The 26,586-nt window shown below is 35.9% G+C and overlaps 1 protein-coding gene across 1 annotated transcript in view; it reads left to right on the forward strand.

Annotated features, from left to right (window-relative positions):
* LOC115905605 (sodium channel protein type 2 subunit alpha-like) overlaps positions 1 to 15,430 on the forward strand; it is a 61,492-nt gene extending 46,062 nt beyond the window's left edge. Inside the window, 9 exon segments of the mRNA XM_030952017.1 lie at positions 711 to 865; positions 2,011 to 2,184; positions 5,229 to 5,351; positions 5,612 to 5,893; positions 7,377 to 7,430; positions 8,231 to 8,368; positions 10,914 to 11,018; positions 11,412 to 11,682; positions 11,867 to 15,430. Of these exon segments, the coding sequence (XP_030807877.1) occupies positions 711 to 865; positions 2,011 to 2,184; positions 5,229 to 5,351; positions 5,612 to 5,893; positions 7,377 to 7,430; positions 8,231 to 8,368; positions 10,914 to 11,018; positions 11,412 to 11,682; positions 11,867 to 13,050 (2,486 nt within the window). The 3' untranslated portion in view covers positions 13,051 to 15,430.
* The last annotated feature ends 11,156 nt before the right edge of the window (positions 15,431 to 26,586 follow it).

Genomic DNA, 26,586 nt, shown 5'->3' on the forward strand with positions numbered 1-26,586 from the left:
AACATGGTTTTGTTTCTGTGTGATTAATAATTTTTAAAGAATTAAGGAGGCTACTCTTGGCTAGGCAGTTACTGAGATTAATTACTAACAGTGCCTTGAGGCCCCATGATAAAGTTGGGAGCTCTCCAATGTGAGGCAAATTTCTGTGGACAGTTGCCACAAATCTGTATCACATTGGAAAAGCTCTCATTTTCTCCTGTTAAAACATTTGCTATGTAAAGAGTTATCCTTCATGAGCCCATGAAGCATCAGTTGTTCCTCAGCATTGTGAGAAATAGTATTAATGCCTGATCTATTTGAACCTTTTCTAAAAGGCAACAGCTCTTTTAAAAGAAGAAGCTTCTGTATTCTTGAACAAGTTCATGTGGAAGTTGCTATGTATGATTGTTGTTTCTACTCCCTGACAATTTGCATATATTCTTTAATTATCTGTATATAAACTGAATAATATAAATTTTTAAATGTGTTTGTAAATGAAAATTAGTTCCATTAGATGACTGTCCTTTACTATAAACTTGATGTAGCATCAGAGTAGAGGAAAAATTGTGTACACTCAAGTTAAAACAAAGTATAACATTGAAAAAATAATTGGGATAAGTAGCATGAAGTAACTTGAACTTTGTGAAACAGAAGCTAGCTAAGAATAATTTTATTTTTCAGGATAATGAAAATTTTACCATATAACAGTTTCTTAATGTTTGTGCTATTAGGCTGCGTACGGAAGTTTAAATGCTGTAAAGGCAGTACAGAGAGCACAAGAGGAAGAATCTGGTGGAATCTTCGGAAAACCTGTTACAGCATAGTAGAGCACAACTGGTTTGAATCATTCATTGTCTTCATGATTCTTCTCAGCAGTGGTGCTCTGGTAAGTAGAGCTTGCACCCATAGAAATAGTATGTATAAAAACGTTTTATCGAAGTGTAGTATTATACCACCTGTTTTCCTTAAGAATCAAACACGAAGTTGCCTTTGAAGAGAACTTATTCCCAGAATATTTTGGGTATTACATTTAATTTAGATTACGTTAAAATTTTGATGACTGCTAGGTGATGTATATGTTTATGAAAAGGATTATGCTAAAAAGTCTTATTTAAGAAATTACAAAAATCATGAAAAGGGAAATGTATGCATGAAAAAATTGTTCTACTTAAACTGAAAATTGTCCCCCAAAGGAGATACTGAAGTCATCATGTTCTTAGTTAATTTTTTGCTACAGTTTTAGTTGCAATATTTCTGGACTGTTACATAGGAATTCTTGAATTTCTTTTTACTATTTTAGGGACATTTAGTGCTTCACATATTTGGTTTTATTTTGGTTGTTAATTGACACAGGATTTGTTATATATTGTCTTGGTCTCTGCTCCAGCACCTAGAGCACCAGGTACTTTCCTTCCTTCTTAGCTGACCTTGGTGTTTCCAGGGTAGTTTCTCTCACTTTTTCTTTCAGTGCTCATACTGCCATGCAGTGCTTTGCCCTTTCTTAAACATGTTTTCCCAGAGGCACCATCAGCTTCATTGTTGTTCTCCGCTGTTTCGTGTGTGGGATCAATGGTGGAGCTGGCACAAAGCAGTCCCCTGACCTCTTCTCACAGTGGCCGCATCTACAGCCTCCCACTACTAAAACCTTGCCATCAGCACCTAACACAGGAATTCACTAGAGATCATCAACATAATATCTGGTCTCTTGTTAATTGAAGTTGATGTAATAATGAGAGTGGCTTCTGACAAACCTGGCTGGGCTTTTCAGGATGAAAAATTATAATTCTGTGTTGAGTATTATTGAAATTTCTAAAAATCTTTTGGGCAACCTCTGACTTTTTATTGTAATTCCATTTTCAGACAACAATAAAATCTAAAACTCAGAATGTAATTGTAATTTCTGTTATTTTGGTTTTTCAAGGTAAAACCTTGGAAAGTGATGTACTTTGCTGTTTTCATTTAGTTCTGACTTAATTTGTAATTTTCAAAGGCTTTTCAATATCTGACTTATATGTTACCCATTCTTTACAGGCTTTTGAAGATATATATATTGAACAGCGCAAGACTGTAAGAGTTCTGCTGGACTATGCTGATAAAATCTTTACTTATATCTTTATTCTGGAAATGGTGCTAAAATGGGTGGCGTATGGTTTTCAGACTTACTTCACTAATGCTTGGTGCTGGCTGGACTTCCTGATTGTCGATGTAGGTACTATCCTTTCTAAGTAGTGTTTCTGTTGTTCAGGCAGGTTGTTTTATGTAACTTTAATCTGATAGGGATACATGCAGTGAATAATATAAATTTTGTTTAAAGGAATGGAAAATTACATTCTGGTGAATAAGATCCTGCTGCAATTATCCAGTATGTAACTAAGTCTGCCTTTGTGCTGTCATTGGCACCATGTGTTCTGTGTTTTACTGTGCAGAGTCCCAGCTGGTGAGGGAGCACTATTTACAGATTTGACTTCAGTCTGCTGGATGTGGCAGCAGAGAGCAAGGACACAGACACAGGAAGGGAAATTTAAGTGAGCACTTGGGGTAGGGCGTTTGATCCCGGGCTTAATGGGGCACTGACAAAGAACTGCAGGGGAGAATTGTTTTTCACTAATAACATTAAAAACTAGTGTTGACATTGCACTCCAGAGAAACTAAATTAGTGACATGACATGTTCATTTAAAGGAGTTCTTTCTTTTTGTGAAGATGTTGGCCTAGAAATTCAACAAGTGGACAAAAGGAAACTCTATTGACTGAATGGTACCTGGAATCTAGGACAGAAATTTCATCCTCTATCAGTAGAATTGAAACTTACCTAATGTTTTTTTAAGTAGGTTTTTTAGAAGGAAAGACACAAGTGGCGTTTGTTATTTGTCTTCCTCATTTAACTGTACTTCTTTTTCCAGTGGATCCCCATTCTTAGCAAATGGACTAACTCAGTGACTTGAGAAAATATGCGATATGTTTTTTCTGGGATATGCAGTTTCCTGCTTTTTATTTTCTTGGCCTCTCTATTTCTTCTGTTGTGAACTCCCGATTAATACTTACACCAAGAATAAGGTCAACATATTCCCAAAAAATATGTACTGACCGGTAAGAAACTTAGCAAGTATAAAGGCCCTCCCCTAAGACTAAATTTTGCAAAACAAGATAACCTTAGTACATGGAAGGAAAAAAAGTTAGGACTGTCTTTGAGTGAGGCTGAATATATAATTTTTGTATATTTGCTTTCTCTGTGGATGCTGTAGCATTCTGATTTTTCTTTATTATAACTTAAGTGAAAAATTATGAAAATTTTATGATTAATGGGAAATCAGCAGCAATCATCTAGATAGATTCTGTCACCTTTGCATAAAATTGTTGATGCCATGTTTTAGACTCTTTCATATTATGAATAACCAGAAGTATGTTTCCAGAAGCTTGTGATACATAAATTTTGAGGGTTTTTTTCCATTACAATGGTCATTGGTAAAAAAGAAAGAAAAGTAAACATAAATAAATAAATCTATTACTATTTAAGGAGTATTCATATTTGGTGTCTCTGTATTGGGAAATGTTGATCTTGAATTCAGTTTTAAGATCAATTCTGATTAGGCATACCATGTATCCATGTGGATAGGTATAGGCTCTTCATTTTTTCAGCAATCTCAGTGCTTTCATGTAGCCATCTTAATCTTTTGTTTAGAGTGTCTGCATTTTGTGGTCCTACAGCAGCAGATTATATAACAATTCATGTTGGGAGGCACCATCAGAGGTTTTTAGTTAGCTCTAACCTCAAGGTTAGATTAGACAGCTCAGGCTGATGCTCTTAAATGAAGAATGCCTTACTTAGCAATGTCATTTCCAGTGTTTGGCCTCCTATATTGTAAACCCACTCCTTCCACCCCTAAAGTCATGGTGGTCTGCTTAGCTTTTTCTGACATTATTGCTAGACTTGCTATTATTTTCAGCCACTAACAAGGAATTTTAATTCTTTCTCTTCCTACTGGTTTAGCATGCAGGTGCTGCCCTCAACTGCTTAAATAGATTTTAGTTTTATCTTTCTGTCCTATGCCTTTATCCAGCTAAACATTGAACAAATTTGCCATGCCAGTACCAGTCGAGTTATCACCGTGAGACATTTTACAGAATCTTTTCAGGCAAACTGTTCTGTACCTAGCAGTCTAGGCTCTCCAACTGTTCCCTGTTTGGGAAAGAACTTATGGTATACAGACAGAAGTTCTTACCCATTGTGATGTTTACAGGTATTATTATTATTATACAAAATAATTATTATTATTATACAGTTATTATTATTACACAGTTATTATACAGAAACAAGTAATTAGCCCTGAAACAAAAAAAAATTGTCATTTTGCTCTGCTTTTCATGTGCAATTACAAATGGTATCACACAGAAGAGCAAAAATGGGATTGTATAGTAATTGGCAGCTTGCTTGAGCTACCCTTAGAGGAAAGAAATCTGCAGAAGACTTCCTTGTGTAAACACAACAGGAGATAGCTGTCTGGAGTGGGAGGTTCAGTTAGGACACAAGTCATTGACTTTCACTGGAAAACAGCTGGAAAATCAACTTTTGAGCTGTTAATCCAGCTGTACTGAAGGTTTCAAAATTCTTGTGAATTAAACCTTTTCTTTCACAAAAGTAGGCACATTAATTGTCCAAAATACAAGCAATTTCTAAAATCCAAATATTTTTCCAGCTTATGATAACAATGTACTTTTGTGCAATTATACTATTTGATAGTTACAAAAACAGAAAGTTGAAATGAAGCTGAGGTTGGGATTCTATCTCATGTGCATCATTACAGGATGCTTTGTAATATTGCCCCCTTTTTTTTTTGCAACACACCTTTTGAATTTTCTAATTTTCTAATGTTGTATTTAGGATTTCTATATATGTAGCAGCCAGTTTATAGCTGGTATCACAGGCTGTCCAAATCACAATCAAACACATGGAGGGTGAGGAAATTACTTTTTTAAAAAATAAAAATGTACATATGCACATATCCATAGATAGTATTATGGATTAATGTATGTTTTTGTTCAAAATGTTCTAAAATTTACATGCAATATTACACTATTTTTTTTCTTTATTTTCTTTTTCTTTTTTTACTTTTTCAATTTATTTTCACTGAAAGATTGGGAAACTTGTGAATTTTTTTTCCCAATATTCAGATCAAAATTTTACCCCTCAAGGTATTTCTATTTTGAAGCTACTTAGAAAAGTACTTTTGTTTTGTTTTGTTTCCTCTAGGTCTCATTGGTTAGCTTAGTAGCTACTGCCCTTGGTTTCTCAGAATTTGGTGCAATTAAATCTCTCCGAACATTAAGAGCTTTGAGACCTCTAAGAGCTTTGTCACGCTTTGAAGGCATGAGGGTAAGGAAAAAAAAAGGAAATTATGGGTAAATCTAATCCCTAAAAATATGCCAAATTATAAAAGCATGGAATAATACTAATTTAATGTCTATCAGTAAGGCCAACAGTAGCATGTTTGGTTATATGACATGCATTACTACTTTTCTATTTGCATTACTTCAGTGTAATGTAATGCTTTACATTAAATCATCTTCTAGATTAAAAAAAAATAATTAACCCTTGTGTTGTTTTTAATTTTTTTTTCTGTGTTTATTGACTAGGTGGTTGTGAATGCTCTTACTGGAGCAATCCCATCCATTATGAACGTACTTCTGGTTTGTCTTACATTCTGGCTAATTTTCAGCATCATGGGAGTAAATTTGTTTGCTGGCAAGTTCTATCACTGTGTTAACACCACAAATAATGAGATGCTCACACCAGAACAAGTCAGTAATAAAAGTATGTGTGAAAATATGAGCAGGGCTGCTGGAGGTGTTCGGTGGAAAAATGTGAAAGTAAACTTCGATAATGTTGCAATTGGTTATCTTTCTCTTCTTCAAGTGGTAAGTGCATAAATTTTCCAGTTTTAGTTTTACTTGTGGTATCATTTAATTCTATAATTTTCAATGTTATTTTAAAATAAATAAATGGATATGGATTTGACTTTATAATTTTGTTCTATGGAGCTAATTAATGTTGCTTATTGTAAAAATGTGATACATTCTCTGGCCATTTTGGAAGAGGAGGAATATCTAATATTCACCTGATGGATAAAAGGTTTCTTGGCATCCAGCTGCTAATACCTTTTCAAGTGCTATGGAAATACAGTATGTAGATAAAATATCTGATTAAGAACTGCAGCTAGGTTTCCTTTTATTTTCCTTATATCTTAAGGCATATTGACTAATAGTTTTACCATGGTTATCATAGATAGGTTCTAGGACTTATCTGATCTTCAAACAAGAAGAGAGTGTTAGATTTCAAGGCATGAGCTTTTTTTAGAGAAAGTATCTTTAAATTGCAAATAAAACAAGCATATGTTTTATAATTGGGTGCATTTGACAAGCTGCTTCTGGGAAGTTATTTGTACTCGTAAACAATTGGTAATTATTCTGCCTTTAAAAATTTCCAACTAGTAATGTTCAGTAGTTAGTGTTGTGCTAGCAGGCTACCATCTGTTTGCTTCTGGGGGTAACAGTGGCTGTTGCTAAACTGCACTGGGCAATTGCATAAACTACCAGCTTAGAGAGTGGCACTGCTTTTAGTATTTGTAGCATATATTGCACCCACAGTTGACCTGTGTTGCAGTAAACATATCATTCACACCTTTCCTGCCCTCAGAGTAAGTTTGATGAGGACCCTCTAGAAGGATTAAGAATTAGTTAGGATGGCTGTGTGGCAAGACCTACAGTCAGTGGCTTATTGTCCAAGAGGAAACCAGTACCAAGTGGTGTCTCTCAGGGATTTGCTCCAGGACCAGTACTATCTGATAGCTCCATCAATGACATCAGTAGTGGAATTGAGTGCACCCTCAGCAGTTGTCAGGTGACACCAGGCTGAGCTTTGTGATAGGCTTAGATGGCACACACTTTAAGGAGCTACTGAGTCCTTGGGCAGCTTCAGTCAGTCTCTTCTTGGAGCTCCCTGTTTCCAATGGAGTGACCCACACCATCCCTGTGCAGGGGGACTAGCTGGTCATGCAGGTTCCCTGTATCCTGACATCAGGGACTTGGCTTTACTGGGATGGCACATAGCACAGTGCCTTTCCTGTTAAGGTAATGCTTTCCAGATGGCAGCCAGCACATCACATTTCCCTGAGAGATAAATCACTGTCTCTCTGGTATGATGATATTGATTGCAACTTATCTCACAGAGAGTTTATATGAATTTCCATGAAGATTAGAATTTATTCAGTGTTTTTTAAGAAGTGGGGGGAGATATTCCGCAGTAATGAACTTCCTGTGAATACTTCAGTTGTAACACACCAGACAGAATGTTCTCAGAACTGGGGCTTTGATAGAAAATATTAACAAATTTTGTTTTTAGGCAACATTTAAAGGATGGATGGAGATTATGTATGCCGCAGTTGATTCTACAAAAGTGAGTGCAATATAAAATCTGCCGTGTAAATATAAAATTTACTGAGGGAAAACAAATCTAAGACTGATGTGAGGCTTCTTGAATGGTAGTTGAAATGATCTAAAATATAAAAAATTAAATGTAAAGTCCTGATGAATTTTCTACAATCTATGCCCACAAAGTGCTTATACTTTTATCAGGTAACAAAAATTATAGCTATAGGCTACATAAATTACTAATAATTTAATAATTCTTCTGTAAAAATCCAAAATAATGAGATCTGTTTTTCTGTTAATTTATGTCTGAGATTGTACAGATGATGAAACAAGTTTTTTCTGTGTCCTCAAAAATAACCCAAATAGTCAAGAGGCATCACTACAAAAGCTAATCCAGAGCTGCAGACTCTGATGATCTCAAAAACCAAATTTGCTAGCTTTTGCCTATTTTTCTTTTAATCTTGATATTTGTTTGCATCTCTCCTTAATCCAGCTCTTGATTTGCATATAATCTGTATGAACTGAATTGCTTTTGAGATCTGCACATTTCTGTCAAATTTAGTAGGGCCTATATGAAATGTCAAATGTCATCAAAGAGAACAGACAAGGGAGAGGGAAGGAATGGCAAGTCCTGCAATGTGTGCAGTTGCAGAAACCTGTATTAAATAGATTTTCAAGTTCAAATATGAGGCAAGTGTAGTGTATGCTCCAAAAGAGTTGGGTTTAGCCCCTGTCCATCTGGATGCAACTTCTCCTCCTGCTCAGGATCTTTGATTTGTCTTAACTGCTATTTGTGATGCTTTGCTGTTTTCCTGTGTAACATAGGCAGAGGAACAGCCCAAGTATGAAGAGAACCTGTACATGTACCTTTACTTTGTGGCCTTTATCGTCTTTGGATCATTTTTCACCCTGAACTTATTCATTGGTGTCATCATAGATAACTTCAACCAACAAAAAAAGAAGATAAGTACCACATGTTTCATTTTCACAATACTTCATTGTTATTGAGCATTCAGTAAATGTATGCAAGGATAAATAACAGTGTCTGAAATTTCTCTTAGTAATAGAAAGAAAAAAAATCAATCAGATTTTAAGATTTTTGTTTGTTAAAAATAATTAAATAACAGTCTTTTTAAGACATCTGGAGTAATTTAAAATTACACTTAGTGTTTTTCTCCACATCCCTGTACAGCCCAATGATATGTTGTCCATCAGAAAATTATGTCTTTGTTTCTCTTAACTTTGCAGTGCTGTGACTAAGCAATGTGAAAGTGCAGATGACTTAAGCAAATAAAAGGCAGGAAAGTAGGAAATATGCAAAACTATAAATTTCAAAATTGATAGTGAGGTAACATTTAGCAGTATTGTGAAGGCCTCCATTACAGAGGCTAACACAATGAATGTTGAAAATACTTCTCTATATTGTAAGATTAGAGAGGGTAGGGAAACTGTCTTGAGTTAGTGCATTTGCAAGAAAAAGAAAATGGATGTCATTTGAAAATGTGTAAGTTTTCAACTTAAGCTGTTTCTATTATTTAAATGAACACAGGATTGTGGCAAGAAGTCTAGGGACATGTAAATAGATGAAAATGCAAGCTATAATGGGAAATTAAATTGTACTTGCTATTTAAACCATAAATAATGGCATCTTCATCCTTCAAAATATTTGTACCTTCTTTGGAGTGAACTTCAGGGGCATCCAGTATATATATAGCAGGAAGGTGGATCCATTTCTCATCCTTGGAGAGCAAGACTAAGGTTATATGCATGTTATTGGCATTTTTGGCAGCTGATGTGTAACAAGGTGACTTTACTCAGTAATGAGGTAATTATAAATTTTATTAAGTTCACTTGGCAGACACTGTCCACTGGAATCATCTTGACTCAGAAGGCAGATAAGGGTTCCTGGTAAATGTTTTTTTTGGTAGTATGGTATACACCCCTTGTACATTTTGAGCTGTTGTAAGTCGCCACGAAAGTAAAATACTGGACATGCAATTAGGCTGGGGAAATTATATCTATATGGTATTCTTCAGTCTCATCTTGCAAATGAGCAAGCATCTGTCTTTTGAATTTATAGGTGTGTCTGTGTTTGTAGAAATGTGCAGATCACACAGTTCATGGCTACCTAGCAACATTTTTCTTACTATTGTTCTTTTTTAATATCACTGACACTTGGGCATGTTGGGATATGAATAGGAAAAGAGCTCGTGTTGCAGCATACTGTCTCTGTGTAGATAAACTGTCCTTTTCTGTGGTTCCTGTGTGTTATCTTGCCTTGAGGCCTTTTTTCTCCCTGGGGACAGTACACTGAAACAAGGATGGCTTGTTCTCTAATGGTAGCCATTACATCAGTGAGACGGCAGAAGAAATCCCCAACCCCTTCCCACTTTCTTTATGTCTCTCTTCTTTTATTCTTTATTTCCCACTGACTGAAATCTTCCAAAAGTCACAGCATATTTCCACCATAATTATCAAATCAACTTCTTGTTTTTCTTCCAAAACTCTTACACTCCAAGAAGTTAGTTTTACTTGAATATTTGATTTATGAGGAGAGTTTGTTAAAGATGGTCTCTTTTGCCTTCTGAATGTTCATGTCAATATATAGACACAGCTGGGAGTTAAACACCCCTTAATTCAGACTTATCATTACTTTGTCTATAAGATTGACACTACATTTCACAAATTCAGTGGGACAAAGTCACAGAATCACCCCTGACTCTGAAGTTGATTTCCAAATGCCACTGCTTTGATATCATGCATACCTGGAATACAATTACAAACAAGTGCATGAAAGGAATAAAGCAAATTACTTGAAAATATAAATTGTATTTCTGATAAGTGAATATAAATTGTATTTCTGATAAGTGTTCCATGTGTGTATTACACCAGTCTAGAAATCCTTTTATTCAGACAAGAAACCCCAAAGTAAACCCATGCTTCTAATCATTAGGTACAGTGTAGGGGGATGATCAAGCTCCATACACACTGTTCATTTATCATCTGAACTGAGATAGCTATGCTCAAATGGTAAAATGCACATCCTGAAAAGTAAAATCAGTAATTTTTTTCTCTTGGTATGTTTTACCTGAAGGCATATATGCTCACAGTGTATCTTTGTACCTTTGAAATTTTTTTCTTTTTGGTAGGTTGATTTACAATGTGGAGTTCATGATGCTAGATTTATTAAGTGTCTATGAAGTGTGTATTTTCCAAGTTGGGTTTATTTTTTAAAATTTATTTAATTGAATTAATCAGGTATGTATTTTTTTAATAAGAAATAGATAGAAGTTTTGGGGGTTTTCTTTGCTCCATAATTTCTTTCATTTTTCCTTCAAGATTCATCAGATATTTTAACAGTCTTTGAAATAATTATTATGTTTTGGTTTTGGTAACAATGTATAAGGATGACTAAAGGGCTTATTTAAACCATGTTCTGCAATGCTGTGAATTAATGGATATGAAGGCTTGTCTGTAATCAGATTTGGGGTTTCTTTTATTAATTTACCTTGGAGGCCAAGACATTTTCATGACAGAAGAGCAAAAGAAATACTACAATGCAATGAAGAAGCTGGGCTCCAAGAAACCACAAAAACCTATACCTCGACCAGTGGTAAGAATAGTGCAATTCTTCTGTCATCAGTATTTGGAGAGAAATCTTAGTGGTACATCAATTATAATAAAATTTCTCCTTTAAAACTGTTTCAGCCTAATTAGTTACCCCTTCATTCTGAATTGAAATGTACACGTGTCTGTTCTGCAGGAAAAACTCTCATATGTGTTATGCCTGAGAAAACAGAGACTCAAAGAATATGAAGAAATATAGGCTTGTTGAGTTTTGAGAGAAAAACTTTGAACTAGCATATAAGTTACTGGACAGTGGTTTACTTAGATTTTTGAGCCTTTTGCTTGGTTGTATATTTTGGGAGAGGAAGAATGAAATGGGAGGGAGGAAACAGATGTTTATTATAAAAATACTATAACCTTTTCTTTTTTCTTCCCTCAGAACAAATTGCAAGGTCTGGTGTTTGATATTGTAACCAAGCAACTATTTGACATCATCATTATGGTTCTAATCTGTCTTAACATGATCACAATGATGATAGAAACAGATGACCAGACTGAACTGATGCAAAATATTTTATATTGGATTAACTTGGTCTTTGTTATCCTTTTCACTGGTGAATGTGTCTTCAAAATATTTTCACTCCGTTATTATTACTTCACCATTGGCTGGAATATTTTTGATTTTGTGGTTGTTATTCTTTCAATAATAGGTAAGAAATTCCTATGTTCAAAATGAAATATAGTTATATGTATATTTAATGCTTTATCTCTATCAAGTTGTGCAAATTAGAAGAGTTACTTAATTTTAATTTCTCTTGATTATTTTACATTTTCTGTGGAAAATGTAATCTGTGCTAAAAACTTACTTTCTTACTTTATTTTTATGTTTCACAGGTATGTTTCTAGCTGACGTGATTGAAAAGCACTTTGTGTCACCCACTTTGTTCAGAGTTGTCCGACTTGCCAGGATCGGTCGAATCCTGCGCCTCATTAAAGGCGCTAAGGGAATCCGCACTCTGCTTTTTGCTTTGATGATGTCTCTTCCTGCTTTGTTCAACATTGGGCTGCTGCTCTTCCTGGTCATGTTCATCTATGCCATATTTGGCATGTCCAACTTTGCCTATGTCAAGAAGGAAGATGGGATTGATGACATGTTCAACTTTGAAACGTTTGGCAACAGCATGATCTGCCTGTTCCAGATCACCACATCCGCTGGCTGGAATAGTTTGCTCAACCCAATTCTAAACAGTGGGGAGCCAGACTGTGACCCCCATAAAGATCACCCAGGGAGCTCTGTGAAAGGTGACTGTGGCAACCCTTCTGTTGGGATTTTCTTCTTTGTCAGCTACATTATCATATCCTTTCTGGTAGTGGTGAACATGTACATTGCTGTGATTTTGGAGAACTTCAGTGTTGCTACTGAAGAAAGTGCTGAACCCTTGGGTGAGGATGACTTTGAGATGTTTTATGAGGTTTGGGAAAAATATGATCCTGGTGCAACACAATTCATAGAATATAGCAAACTCTCTGATTTTGCAGCTTCTCTAGATCCTCCTCTTAATATACCAAAACCAAACACAATTCATCTTATTGCAATGGATCTACCTGTGGTGAGCGGTGACAGAATTCACTGCCTTGACATCTTGTTTGCTTTCACAAAGCGAGTCTTGGGGGAAAGTGGGGAGATGGACACCCTCAGAATACAGATGGAAGATCGGTTTATGGCAGCCAATCCTTCTAAAGCTTCCTATGAACCAATTACAACCACACTGAAACGAAAGCAGGAAGAAGTTTCTGCCACTATCATTCAGCGTGCTTACAGACGTCATCTCCTGAGACAGTCAGTAAAGAAGCTTTCATTTATGTATCAGAAGGATGGGGGTGATCAGCTTATCAAAAAGGGTGTGACTGTTGGTAAGCTGAGTGAAAATTCATCTCCAGAGAAAATGGATATGTCTGCATCCACCACAGCTCCGCCTTCTTATGATAGTGTAACAAAACCAGAAAAAGAAAAATATGAAGATGACAAATCAGAGAAGGAAGACAAAGGAAAGGACAGAAGAGGAAACAAAAAGTAAAAGGCCACTTTTATCCATGATGAATGTTTGCAAGCTTGAAAATATGTTTTTGTCAGTAGCACTCTTACTGGAGGATTATGCCAAAATTATAAATTTTTACATATTTACCCACTACTGCAGACAGTGCCTGTCCAAGACAATGATCCATCACTAGTAAACTCTTGGTGTGTAACAGGGAAACAAACTTGCAGAACAATAGTTTTGATTATCAGCTGTTACTAATTGAGAGGAAACACAAAATTTCTACTTGGAATATAGGAACCCTTAAAATAAGCCTGTATTTTTGTGGAGTAAGTGTATCCACTGTGTACATCTCATCTCTTATTTGTGTTCCATGTGTGTCAATTCTTGTTCATGATTTCACTTGCTTTAATAACATACTGCTTTATTAATTCTGCTGTGCTGAGAAAAAGTCTGAATACTCTTTATTTAGATAAACACTAAATGATACTCTTAGGTGCAGGGAAACACAAATGTCAGGAATATGTAATTATGGCATCATAATATGAACATAGTTCTCTTCAAACCACTTCTAAATGCAAAAAGCCAGGATTCCAGATTATCAAACCTGAGGGTGTAGATCAAAGAAGCAGCAAACTATAAAAAAAACCAACAGAGTCCAGATAAAGAATTTGTCAGTAAATCAAACTAGGGAATAATTCTCACAGAAAAGAGGTTGGTAACTTACTCTTTTAAATTTAATGTATTTATTTTTATTATCTTTTAGTAGTTTTTAATTTATTGTACTGTCCATTTCAGATACAGTGGTTTAAATAAATGATGCTACATAGACCTCCTGTTTGGAAAATGGTGAAACTATGAAAAAATTGCTTTCATTGTACAAGATAGCTGATAATTCCTCAAACATTCAAACAATTCTTTTCACAGAAAAGCTACAAATGGGAAATTGTGCCTATAATTTTTTTTAATGGTATATTTGACCTTGTAGTATCATGAGTAGCTTCCATATTTATTCCAAAGTCTGTTGCTGCGCTTCTTATTTCTCGTGAGTGTATCCCACTTAGGCAAATAATCAAAGCTATGAGTATAAGCTGATAGCAGAGTATCTTTGGGGACAAATACTACCTTAATAGGTACCTCAGATTTCATTTTCTCTACTTTGGAAGGATGGATCATAGAAACACAAAGTATGTACATGAGAGAGGTGGTTTTGACACCCTCTTGGCAATTTAGTCAGGTTTCCACTGTAGTGTAACCTTCCATAGAGAGCTGAGATGACCAAAAAGATGTAGTGAAATCCGCTTTGTCCTGCACTGGGGTTTAGATGATTTTTTTTTGCATTCAGGCTGACACTATACATGTAAGTAAAATAACCTCTGTTATTTAATCAGTTGGTTTACACAGTGGTACCTTTTTGAACAAGGAGACAATGACCTAATTACCATATATGTGTCAAATATGTACCCTAGTAAGTCAGCTTACAATATTTCAGTAGATATTATGATATATTCTGTGATATTTCAAATAATTGGAAGCTCTAACTGATGCATGCTTACTGCTATTATCCTACAGCTGTTAAAGTTTAACATGGGAAGAAATGTGAGTGGTAAAAAGAAAAACTGTTTGACAAGACCATCATTCATCATACCAGTAAGCAATAGTTTGCTGCTGTTAAAGATTTTATTTTGTGTGAGTGTTGTAATCAGAAAATATGCAGAAAGGTAATGGACTATACAGGACAAATAGATGGCTTAAAATATGGGGCTAGAAGAAAATTATAACATATATCTATTATTTTTATTTTAAAAACAGTTTTATTTTATAACATTTTTACTCACTATAAGAAATTACACATATTTCCTGTTGTTATTAATATTTATTGCTGTCTGTCTTTGACACTTTACTGTTCAGAAACATAATATACAATGTGTAATTGAAAATTTCTGCTAATTGCTTTAAACAGCTTTTAATAAGGAATAATTTTAAAACAAATGGACAGTACAAATTTCTTTTCTGATCCATAGATAGGTCTTTTTATGTGAAACAAGATAGAAGGTCTTTTTTATGTTACAATCCTGTCTATTGATTTTCAGGGATCTTAGTCACAGGAACATTGCTTTTTCCCCAGAGTTAATCTCACACTGTCTGCTTTGCTTATTGGTGCACACTGCAGTAGAAACACTTTAAATATAATTTGTTATTCAAAAATCTTCCTTCATGAGGATGAATAGTGAACTTGTGCAGTGGACAGTGAAACACTTTGCATTTCTTACGAAAGAACTAGAATATTGATGGGCTTCTGCTTTTATGGAAATTATTTGCTCATAGTGAACTGATGAACTGCATGCAGGAAGTTGTTTTACCAAAAATTACTACGTTGCTAACAAACCAAAAGAATAAAGATAGCCTTTTTATGTAATTATTTTAGTCTTTGTCTTTTATTGTATGAATTTTATAAAGATTAACAAGTAATGTTTGGTAAAATTAAGGGGGAGCCACTTCAGCGGTGAGGTGATTTAGACATCTAGATCGTGTATTGCTTCGTGGCTTAGCTCAGTCTCAACTTGTCACCATCAAGATGAAATGAAAGGCTGATGTTGTCCTGACCAGAGGAGTTTTTCTAGAATTCAGAAAAAAATGCATTTCAACTATGTGTCTTTTTGCTAAATTTTTGAGTGGTCCAGGAAGAGCTGTGGTGGTATTCTCTGTTGGGCAAGTCCAGTGTGGGATGGCTCCACAGCTGCTCCTGCAGACACTGCTCACTCTGGGATAGGGGAGCCAGGATCTGTCACCAGAATAACCCCATGGGGGCATAATAGAGTTGCTTTAATTCCTTTCCCTCTGAAGAAATCCATGCTCGCCTAGAGGAGGGAACAGGAGGTATTAGAGGTTTTAGGGGCCGTGTCACAGCTGTCCTCAGGCAGCAAGGCTCTCAGGCTGGTCCCTGGTGAGAGGTTGCTGCACACAGGTGGCAGGATGAGGGACATGGTGTGTGTGCATTGTGAGGATAGGACCTGGGCATGGGGTGATTAATCCTTTTTTTGTTTGTTTTGGTGGGGTTTTTTGGTTTGGTTTGGTTTTTTTTTTGTGTTCTCATTTCTTTTGTGAAGAGAAGCTACTGTATGCTTGGGCCAATATAAATAACAGGAAAAAGCCCCTGCTGTGCTGTGCTTTGAAGGACAATGTGCATGTTTTTAGTAACTATACCTGATTTGAATTAATATGAATGGTTTTTTCAATCCTGAATAGCTAGTGTTTTAATATGGCAGTTGCTAATAGTTACATATTAATGTAATAATTTAAATACTTTTAAAAAATATTATACTTTATACTCTTAAGTTGCTGTTTAAAGTTAAGCCAGTGCTGGATGGGTGTGTAGGTAAATTGAAAATTCTATGTGGAATAAGCATAAAATATTTATTTAATGATTTTTCTACAAATTTAGTAGTGCACAGAAATATGTGAGGTCATTTATAAAATCATTTTACCCTATACTATTTCTATTATTTTTAAAGTTATGACTATTGAACCAATAATACAGCTGGAATCACTCCATTTTTAGTATCTTAAATACAATATCTCAGACCTTTACCGAAAAAGCAATATATTTTTGGATTCCAAGTGTATATATTTGAATAAATTTGGATACTTCTGTGTTTCTTTGAAATTATTCCAGTATACCTTGAAGGTAAAAAACTTATGGAAGACACAGTTGACTTGCAGACTTCCTCCTTAACCTGCAGGTATGAAATAAATCTGTGGTTTAGTTTTGATATAAGACAGTCGTATCAGGTAATGGGTCAGTCATAAATCATTATGCAAAACATTAAGCAAAATTCCTAGAGGAGTAGGACACTCCACTCTCTTATTGTCCCAGCTCGCAGAGAAGGAAAAATTAGTAAGAAAAGCTCCCTTAAAACTGCCTAAGAAATGAGCTGTCTCTTACTAACCCATGAATGTAGGTGTATTTTACTTTGTGAAGGTGTCATCAACCTCCAGCTCCCCTCCCCACCCTCCAAAAAAGACTCAACTATTCCCCAAACCTGTACGGGAACATAAAAGGGAAACATTTTGGGGATTTTTAAAATCCTGGCCTGGCTCAACCTTGTAACAAAAATGTTTCACTTCTAAGGACACCACTTCTAAAGACAAGTCCCGCATCCATCATATGGAATCACCTGTAAAAAGGAAAAAGGGAGAAGGTAGCAGGGGGAATAGGTAGGATATTGCTCTCTCGCTTGTTTTCATAAAGAGGCCTTAAGTAGGTTCGGGGGTAGTTGGTATTTTCAGGCAGGAATTTGCGTAGCTGGGGGCGGTGGGAGCATCTCCCGGCTGCTGCGGCGCGGATGGGGCGGATCGGAGCCACGGGCGGCACCGGTGAGCTCCGACTGCGGGCACGGGCACTGCCAGAGCCCGGCTGGCACTGAAGGGACGGGGTTCGTGCTTGGTACAACCTGATAATCGCTCTGCTGCCGTGGAGATAGTCACTGTCAGCACTTCTGTGACTGAAACAGCAGCTTCTTGGGTTTCAGTTCTGTACCCTGTAAGACATCTGGACCTATATCCAGACCTGATACCACGTCAGCTAATAACTGCCGTGCTCATCTGAGCTTACTAAACTACAGCTGAAGGGTTTTGATGCAGTGAGGAATTCCTCAAATAGCTTTAGGTTTACTTTTCTTAATAGGCATTATTCATCTAATCCCACGGTGCACCCCTGAAACAGCCCCAGCCTTCTAAAGAATCATGTATGAAAGTATCTGTGTCATTTGCACTTCATTATACATATTATATATATATATAATATGTATCATGAAGTATTATTAAAAATGCAGGGGGTTTTTTTGGACATAGAAAATCCTTACGATATTCATTCTATAGTATAGATTCAGAAAGGCTTATCTAGCTCAGTAAGGCATTAGGAGAAATAATCTGAAATCTCTGCAGTGTGGGAATATTTAATGGCTCACAAACCTCTGCATTAGCAACATCTTTTTCAGTGGGGGATGGTACCATTTCTTTCATCCTTAGAGCACAACTAGGTTTTGTCTATGTGATACAGCATGCAGGTTCTGTCACTCAGCATATTTATTTTTCCTCGCTGATCAGTGGGAGCTGTTGCACGGTGGAAAGAGACATATTCTAGTGCTTGCCTTCAAAAAAAAAAGACTGCAGTGTAACCCAAGCAAAGTAAACTGCGGCACATTCTCATCCCTCTGGAGAGGAAAAATTGCATGCTGAAGCACACATGATGTCTGCTGCAAGAAAAGCTTTTGATGAAAATAAGGAGTGGCATTTCATAAACAATTTATAACAATCAAACCCTGCAGTTCCAGACATGCTCTGCACTTTCATTTTCTATTGTCTTAAAAGCATGTTACTTTCTCGTTAACAGCAATCTTGATAATCATCTTTGTGGAATGTGACAGCTGATTAACAAACAGCACAAAATATTTTTCAAACAATATATATCTGAAATGGAATGTAATAAACTGTTTTGATTTCCAAAGTACTAAGTATCTGTAACGGTCATGTTTAAAAATGGTCAGAGAATTACATGCTGTATTGCTATTTGCAATATTGCTTTATAAAAAAGTCATGCTTGCAGATACCATAGCAACCCATCATGTGGTACTTTTCGATTGCCAAGCTGTATAGTAGCTTTATGCTCATATTCTGCAGCCATACTTGCATTAATATCTTTATATAGTGAATAATAATATCTTTATACATCTTGATATAGTGTTTAGTGAAAATTGTCGCTGTATCCACAACATAGTGGAAACTGAACTGTGCCAGCAGTGGTCTCAGGCAGGCAAAAAGTTGAAATAATCTCTCCAATAATTGACATTGTGAATACCCTTTCTCTTGTCTTAACTTCTTCATGGCCCTGATGGTTGCCAAATGTGGTCTTACAAAGAGTGCTGCAGCATTGCTGCAAATGTTAGTAAATTAATTTATACAGATGGAAAGCAGATGCTCATGCTGTAACTATATAACATTGGAAATTGGATGTGATTTATGTGATTCTGAATAGGAGGGCAGATAAATACAGGCTCCTGATGGCCTCTGTCTGGAACTGCATGTACATACAACAAAAAATATTCCAGAATAATGCTAAAGAGCACTGTGAATTCACCAGCTTTACCACTCTGACTTTCTCATTTATTTGAAAGCAGTTACTTTAAATTTCATTTACCTATGTTGCATCAATCTTTTAGAATTCTGTTATATTTATATAAAGACTGGAATGACATGGAAAGGAGAATGTTTGCTTTGAAAAGATAGTAACCAATGACATATGAAGACAAAATAATACAGTGTTGACATTATTTTTTACTTGTATTTCAGGATTAAAACAATTTTTCACAGTTAAACTCTACTACATACGAGGAGAGCATCCAACAGGAAATTTCAAAAGCTACGTAGAGGAAGTGACAGGAAAAGAAATCACAGTGCTGATATTACTTGCTGACAGGTTATTAATATAAAGTCCTTTGCAGAAGTTAATTGGAAATTGATGAACTCTGAAAATAAAAGATTGTGCCACAGAACATGGAGTAAGAAAAATCTGCAGCAGAGTGCAATTAGAAATTACTGTCTTACACATGAAACTGTTTTACTTTTGTGATTGGAGAGAATACTTCATACTAAAAGCTAGGATCAAAAAATAATTTACATATCTGTTAATATCCAAAACACATCTATGTATATGTACCCTATTTACTCACATCTATTACTATATAAATGTCTTTAATAATTTTACAGTTTAAAAATTCTCAAAACTTTCTTAAGAAAAAAAGAGAAAAGGCATAATAGGAAGGCATGGGGATTCAGTTTTTCTGTATTACTTGGTACCTATTCACATTCCAGCTTCCCTTTCCCTGTTCCACTATCAATCCCTTTCCAGGAAATGAAGGTTTCACATGGCAATTCAGACTTATGTGGTGAAATGCACTCCTTTTAAAAATCCATGACCAAGTAAAATAAAATGCCTTTTCTTCTCTGAAGAACAGAAAAAGGTTGAGTTTGCAGGTCTCCCTGGCATTGTCAGTAATATACTGTCCAAAAACCACTTGTGTAATTCTTGGATTTTTAAAAGTTCTGTATTAAGTCAAAGGAATTGCATTTGAAAGGTTTCCTCAGTGTTTCCTCAGTATTTCTTCATCATAGGACATAGAATTAAAAATTTGTTCTTCAGAGCTGCATTTAGTCTGCAATCTCTTTTGCCTCTGGTTTTATGGGAGTAAATTTATGGAAGTCCAAAGGAAGAGAATGTAAGTAGCTAGGTAAGAGCCTATACTTGTCCCTCTACACGTAGCTTCTTTCTGGCTTTAGGGCAGCTCTAGTAAAGTGTAATTGTGTCTCCTTTCCTTTTCCTTCCTGCTCTGTTCCCAGTCTGGAAGACAGAAGAGTTGCCTTTCAAGCAGGAAGACCACAAATCAATTTATTGTTGCAGATGATTCGAATGGTGGAGCTGAAGAGTAACTGGATCAGCTGCAGCAGTTTTTTCATGTATAACAGCGCCAGAAAATGATGGTAGGTAACCTCATTAGCAAATAGACCTCAGCAGCAATTAGAATGAATGTTAAAGAGTGAAGAGAGAAGATAATTGGTGTTTAAAAACAAAAATTAGAGACAAGGTCTTTTAGGTTTTATAGGTAATTTTATTCCATACAAAATTACAATTTTGTGTATGAATGCTTTAAAAAACAGGTGCACAGTACTCAGACCTCCCTTGTGAAGATAAAGGACGTTTAGAATTGATTTTAAATAATGTTGAAACATGGCAAAAATTCCACCTTAAAATGTCCCATTTAACTGCAAGCAGAGGCAGATAAAATTGGTATTTAGAGACTGATAAACTTCCTCTTTTTACTTATATTTTTCATATCGAGAACTTGGTTCTCTGTGTTTTAAGAAGTGTTCTGTCTGATGAAAGTAAGAAGTACTTTTGTAAAGTTATCTGGTTTGTTCATAACTTTGTGAGAGTTTCTTGAGGTGTGACTGCATTTTCTTAACAGTTTCAAATCTCTAGTTAAATGTTAGGACAATTTCAGCTATGAACTTCCCTAGCTCTTTAAAAATTTTCTCATGGTGCTTTAAGGCTTTTCTGATAGCTTGCTAATCTATAACTGATCTGGCAGAATGTAATATAAACTTCTACTAAATTTCTAGTCTTTCTGAGCACAACTGGAATGCTGGCCTGGAAAACCTTCCTTGAATATTACTGGCTGCTGGCCATTCTGACAGTGAAAATTTAAAAAACCAGTAGTGCCAGAAAGCCACCAGAGGTTTTCCGAAGCCAATCCAAGGTTTATCTGATTCCCAGGGTGAGAGATTGACCAACCAATTGCTTTCTGATTGTTTCCAGCCTGTTGATTGCACATGCACTGGCTAAGTCATGGTATTACCAAGCAGGAAGAAAGTTCTTTCAGCACGCCACAAACTGCTCAGCACCTTAACGCTTCAATAAGTCTGTAAAAGCACAACAACCAACGAGTCCCTTCTCTCCCCTGCACACTGTGGTGAGAGCTTTGAGTGCATGACCAGCAATCTCTCTTGTAGATGAGGCAGGGTTTCTCCATCCCTTTTTTTCTGCTCTGTTTACCAGGCTGTGAGATGAGGGAAATAAGTAAAGGTATGGAAAGGAGGAGGAGAAGCAACTCAGTTCAGAAAGCTGACAAGGAGCTGGAAGAGTGAGGATAAAGACTAAGGAAAGGAACAAAATGAAGCAGGGCAGTAACTTCTGTTCCAGACTGTCACAGACTGAACTAGTTTAACTGGTTTAATTTAGTATTAAAAAAAACCAAAAGTCATAAAATCATAAGTCCTCTGAAAATACAAACTTGTTATCAATGAGGATTCTTTAGTGTAAGAGGTATTGAGCAATTGCACAGCTTTCTTTGTGTTTATAAAACATGCATGATTAAAAGTTTCTGCCTGCTTCTGCTCAATTTATATATTAAAGGATTACTGAAAATTTGTCTGAAACCATCTAGATCTATTGCTGTCAGGTATACTGACATGTTATGAGGAATTGTTACAATCACAGATAGTTGGTGTATTTCAATTAGCATTCCATACCATTATTTTTGCCTAATCTTAGTTGTAGCAGAGGAGTTGGTTCAGCTCCTTGGTTTTATCAATGTTGACCTGATATTTTTAGAAACTGCAATTGTTTGGGACTTTGAAAGAAGTTTTAAAAACATGGGCACATTTATGTTCCCATATAACTGAAGAATACTCCAAGGGGCTCAGAAATTTGCTAGGATATGATGACAATTTAGCAGATCCTTTACAACTCAGCTGTAAAAGGCATTGGAGGAAAGCAATGTCAAAGTGTTTATAAAAATAATTTGTTACAGTGCTGTTAGGTACTTTCAGTATTCAGGGTTTATGTAAGAGATACATTAACACAGCTGCTGGGTAGGTAATGGGCAGAGGGAAGTTAGGGTCAAATCTTACCAAAAAGTGAATTTTCTTGATCTTGAGTGATTTAGAAAAAAAATGTCATTCTTTATGTATTATTAATGCAAAATAATTTTCTTATTTTATCGACTTATGTCAAATTATTTTCCAGCATTCCAGTTTCCTTCCCTAAAACACAATGCATCACTCTTGACTCTCCTAATTCAGTGTGAATACAGTAAGAGTAATACTGACAGACATAATGTTTATATATCTAGTTATCATAAAGTCAAAATTTCATTTATGTAGGTATGTTTTATCTCTGTGGCTTTCTCATTCCCTCCTTAGGATTCTAGACATCTCTGGTGAGTAAGCTCTGGTGCTGGTGCCTCACTGTGATTTTTCTTTCAGTAGCATTTCTGACAGCTGACATCTCTGAATTTGCTTATCCTTACTAATTGTCAAGTAGAAGGTCTAAATTCGGCCACAGTGTGACAAATATATTTAACTGCCATAAGGTGGCAATGTATGTGAAAGAAGTAGTCCTTTCCTCCCAGTTAGAAGAACCATTTATACTTTCCTGCAGCAGACTGGATTGGGGAACTAAAAGGGAGAACAGAAGAAGTTTATCCTTAACCTAGATAATTTTTCAATTCAATTCACAATACTTCAAGTACTATGGTGTGTTATATTTTTCTGATTCATTTGTCTCCACCATAGTTTCTGAGTTATGAAATAATACTTATTAAAAAAACACTCCAACAACAAAGAAACAAAAGAAACAAACAAAAAAACCAACCCCAAATTCCAGGAAAAAAACACCTCAAAAACCCACAAGTAAAAATGCAAGAAAATGTGTATGGAAACTCAGAAACTCAACACCATTGTATTAGAACTTTCATTCTTTATGACTAATGGAAAGCTTGTCTGTGTACACTAATATTTCAAGTTTCTATTTATTTATAATATTTTCTGCTGCTAAGAATATTTTTTAGAAAACATTGTTGTGTGGTACTGTGTTGCTCTAAGCTGTCTCAGTAGTTTGGATGTGTCACCTCATAGCAAGTCTTATGTTCTTCCCTAAGTTTAATCATAATAATTAAAACATATTCAGGACCAGCCTTATAATTCCATAGCTTTATTTTCCATGCCTCTGCTGATGATAGTTTTATAGCCTCAAAAGCTACTGATTTACCAGCCAGTCATTTCATCTGCCCACAAGAGAAGTAAAAGTTGTGTAGGTGATCAACTTCACTTCTGATTGACGATTTTTAAACCTGTATCCTTTGTAACATTTCCTGGGGGATACCTCTCATTATGGTTATTCTAGCTTCCAAAACCACTGTCTTCCACCAGTGAAAGTTGGGAGGTGTTGAGGCAGACTGTCAGCAGAGGCTACTTCCATTCCCGCACAGAAGAGGGCTGTGCTGCAGTTCTGTGTGGAGGAATTCCATCTGTTACTCTGCTGTAGTATATTCAAATGTATTTTTGTGTGACATGAAAATGTGCCTTGGCAGAGGCGCAGTGAGATGGCATCAGGGTGGGTGTGTTGAGGCAGTGCCCTGGTGAGGCAGGAGGAGGAGCCAATATCGTGGTTTGGCAGCTACCGTAGATGAGGGATGCGATAACTTCAGTGTGTGGGAATTGTATACAATGTGGGGTAAGGAGTAAAATGACATCCATTCAGTGAATTTACTTCCACTTTAAACTTGACTTTCACCTTTTGGTTCTGCATCCCTGTATTATTTATTCTGTGAAGATCTGTGAATTTTTAGACTCATAAAAAATTTTAAAATTGTTTGGTTGGGTTGCTTTCTGTATTTTGAGTATGCATAATAAATGATTAGTGAAGAATGCATAGAATCTGGGGATTAATGTAATTTCCTCTTGAGGATTTGCATAACTTGAAAGTGCTTCATGCATAACTGCCTTTCCCATAACCATGTTTTCCAAGGATCAGAAGAGATTTTTTTAAGAAGTCTTTATTCAATTAAAGATAAATCTTTGAATTCCAGAGATCTTTTTATGAAGCAAGTGGCTTCATGACTTTTTTTACAAAATAGGCTGTGTACATGTTTATTGCCATACAGTTGATTTTTTCAATTTCTATGCTAATTTTTCTCCAGGTATGCATAGTCAAAATTAGGGATTTTTATGTTGTTATTCACTTCTTCGTAAGGACATAATAATAATAATAATAATAATAATAATAATAATAATAATAATAATAATAATAATAATAAAAAGACACAATCTCCCACAAGGTAGGGTATTTTCATTCTAGCATCCTCTAATGGCTTTTTATCACTTTTGGCTGCCTCAGTTTATCAAACTGAGTCATGCCATCAGGAAGCAAACTCTACCTAAGCTGAATGGAAGGATTCCCAGATGGTGATTTTTTTAAGTCATCATGATACAGTTATTTCACATTTGTGAAAAACCTTGAGAAATTCTCTCTGTCTCAAAACCTTCATCAATCCTTAAATTTTATGAAATGCAGCTTCTAGCAGCAATATACCTTTTGATAAAGAATATACATTAATTTGCTTCTTTGAAGAACCATTTTTTCTGATATGAATATATAAACCATGCATTTGAAAATAATTGATTAACCTAATTCATACATATGTAATTATGCATGTCTCAGTAATATAAAAAAAGGATTTTTTTTTTTTAGCTTTAAAGGATTTAATCAGAGCAGGACTCCCCTACAAATGAATAGAATGATCCTTCTTCATATTTGGGCTCTCTGCCAAGATTCATGAGTATGGCAAAAAAATCAGACTGAACAGTTTAAAATTAGATCTCACCTGTCTCTTCACAAATGCTAATAAAGTGGAAGAAATAACTCACTTGTATTCCAGGCTCAGTAAATGTTCCAAGATTTTGGGGGCTAAAATGGGGAGAATGGGCTGATTCTGCAGGATGCTTGCTGAGCAGGGGGTTAGGTTTTGGAAGCAGGCTGCCAGCATGCTCTGCAGCAGTTTGCAGGTGTAAGGACAGCAACCTTTCACAGTTTGTGCTCTCAGAAATCCACTGATATTGTTAATGCCTTTAAAAGAATATTGAGAAATTCAACAAATTTCTGCTTCCTTAGAGGCTTCTGGAGTGAATTACCACTACAAAGTCCAGAGGTATGAACTGGTTAAAATGTCTTCTTCACTACATAGACTCAGGGAAACGTCTATGTACTGTAGTAACTAGTGACAAACCTGCTAGTGGTATTTCTTACGTATGTAGGAACAGATACTGATAGGGGCTTTTGTGGGGTTTGTTCCAAGTGCAGAATATAAACTAATTGAATAATGAACTTCAATAATTAAAAAGAAAAAAAAAAGCAGTAGTATTCACAGTCACAATATTTTAGGGATTAAATGGGGGCAAAAAAAGACCCTGAATAGTACCTGTGAATTTATTGTTTCAAGGTGACTGGTAGACATGTACTTATTGTGTTTTGCTGATTTTTTTTTTTTTTTTAGGGCAAAATTGAAAAGCTGATTACATGTGCCGTGCAAAGCAATGCTAGTGCGTGGTAACTGGAGGAACAGCCAGGAATGATAGCAAAAAGCTGCAGGCTGGTGGCTCCTGTAGTGGGTAACTGAGCAAAGTGTGAAGTTACTCGCCCGTATACAAAGCAGACAGACATTACTTTGAGCCGTGTTTTACTGGTAATTAAAAACCTACATCATAAATCAGCTGCAGAGATGTACATGTATACCTGCCATGTGGGTTCAGAGAGCCTGAGACTTGTGTGTTATAAAAACAGGCTGGTTCCAGAAGGTTCAGCTATGGGGAGGGACATGGAGGTGGCAGCAAGCAGTGCAACATCTGAAAAGCCAAGTGCCATCAACATTTGGTGACATAGTTACACCTAAGTGCATTTGTGTGAATCTGTGCCTGAACCCATCACACTCAGAGCACACAGACACATGGGAGCAGGTCCACAGGAGCTCATTTTGGCCAGATTGATGTTATTTACCTGCCTCAGTGCAAAACAGATGGGTACCTCTACAGAATGTTACCCTACTACTCCCATTTTTTCCATTATTTGCTTAATGAAAAAGACAGTGGTTACAAGGGAAAAAATTTCAGGTTTGGTTTTTTTTTACTTCAGCATAGAACTGAAGAAGTTCCTTCTGTCTCCTGACTTTGCCATCCTAAGAA

Source organism: Camarhynchus parvulus, chromosome 7 (genome assembly GCF_901933205.1).
Source record: "Camarhynchus parvulus chromosome 7, STF_HiC, whole genome shotgun sequence".
In the NCBI taxonomy this organism is placed as follows: Eukaryota; Metazoa; Chordata; class Aves; order Passeriformes; family Thraupidae; genus Camarhynchus; species Camarhynchus parvulus.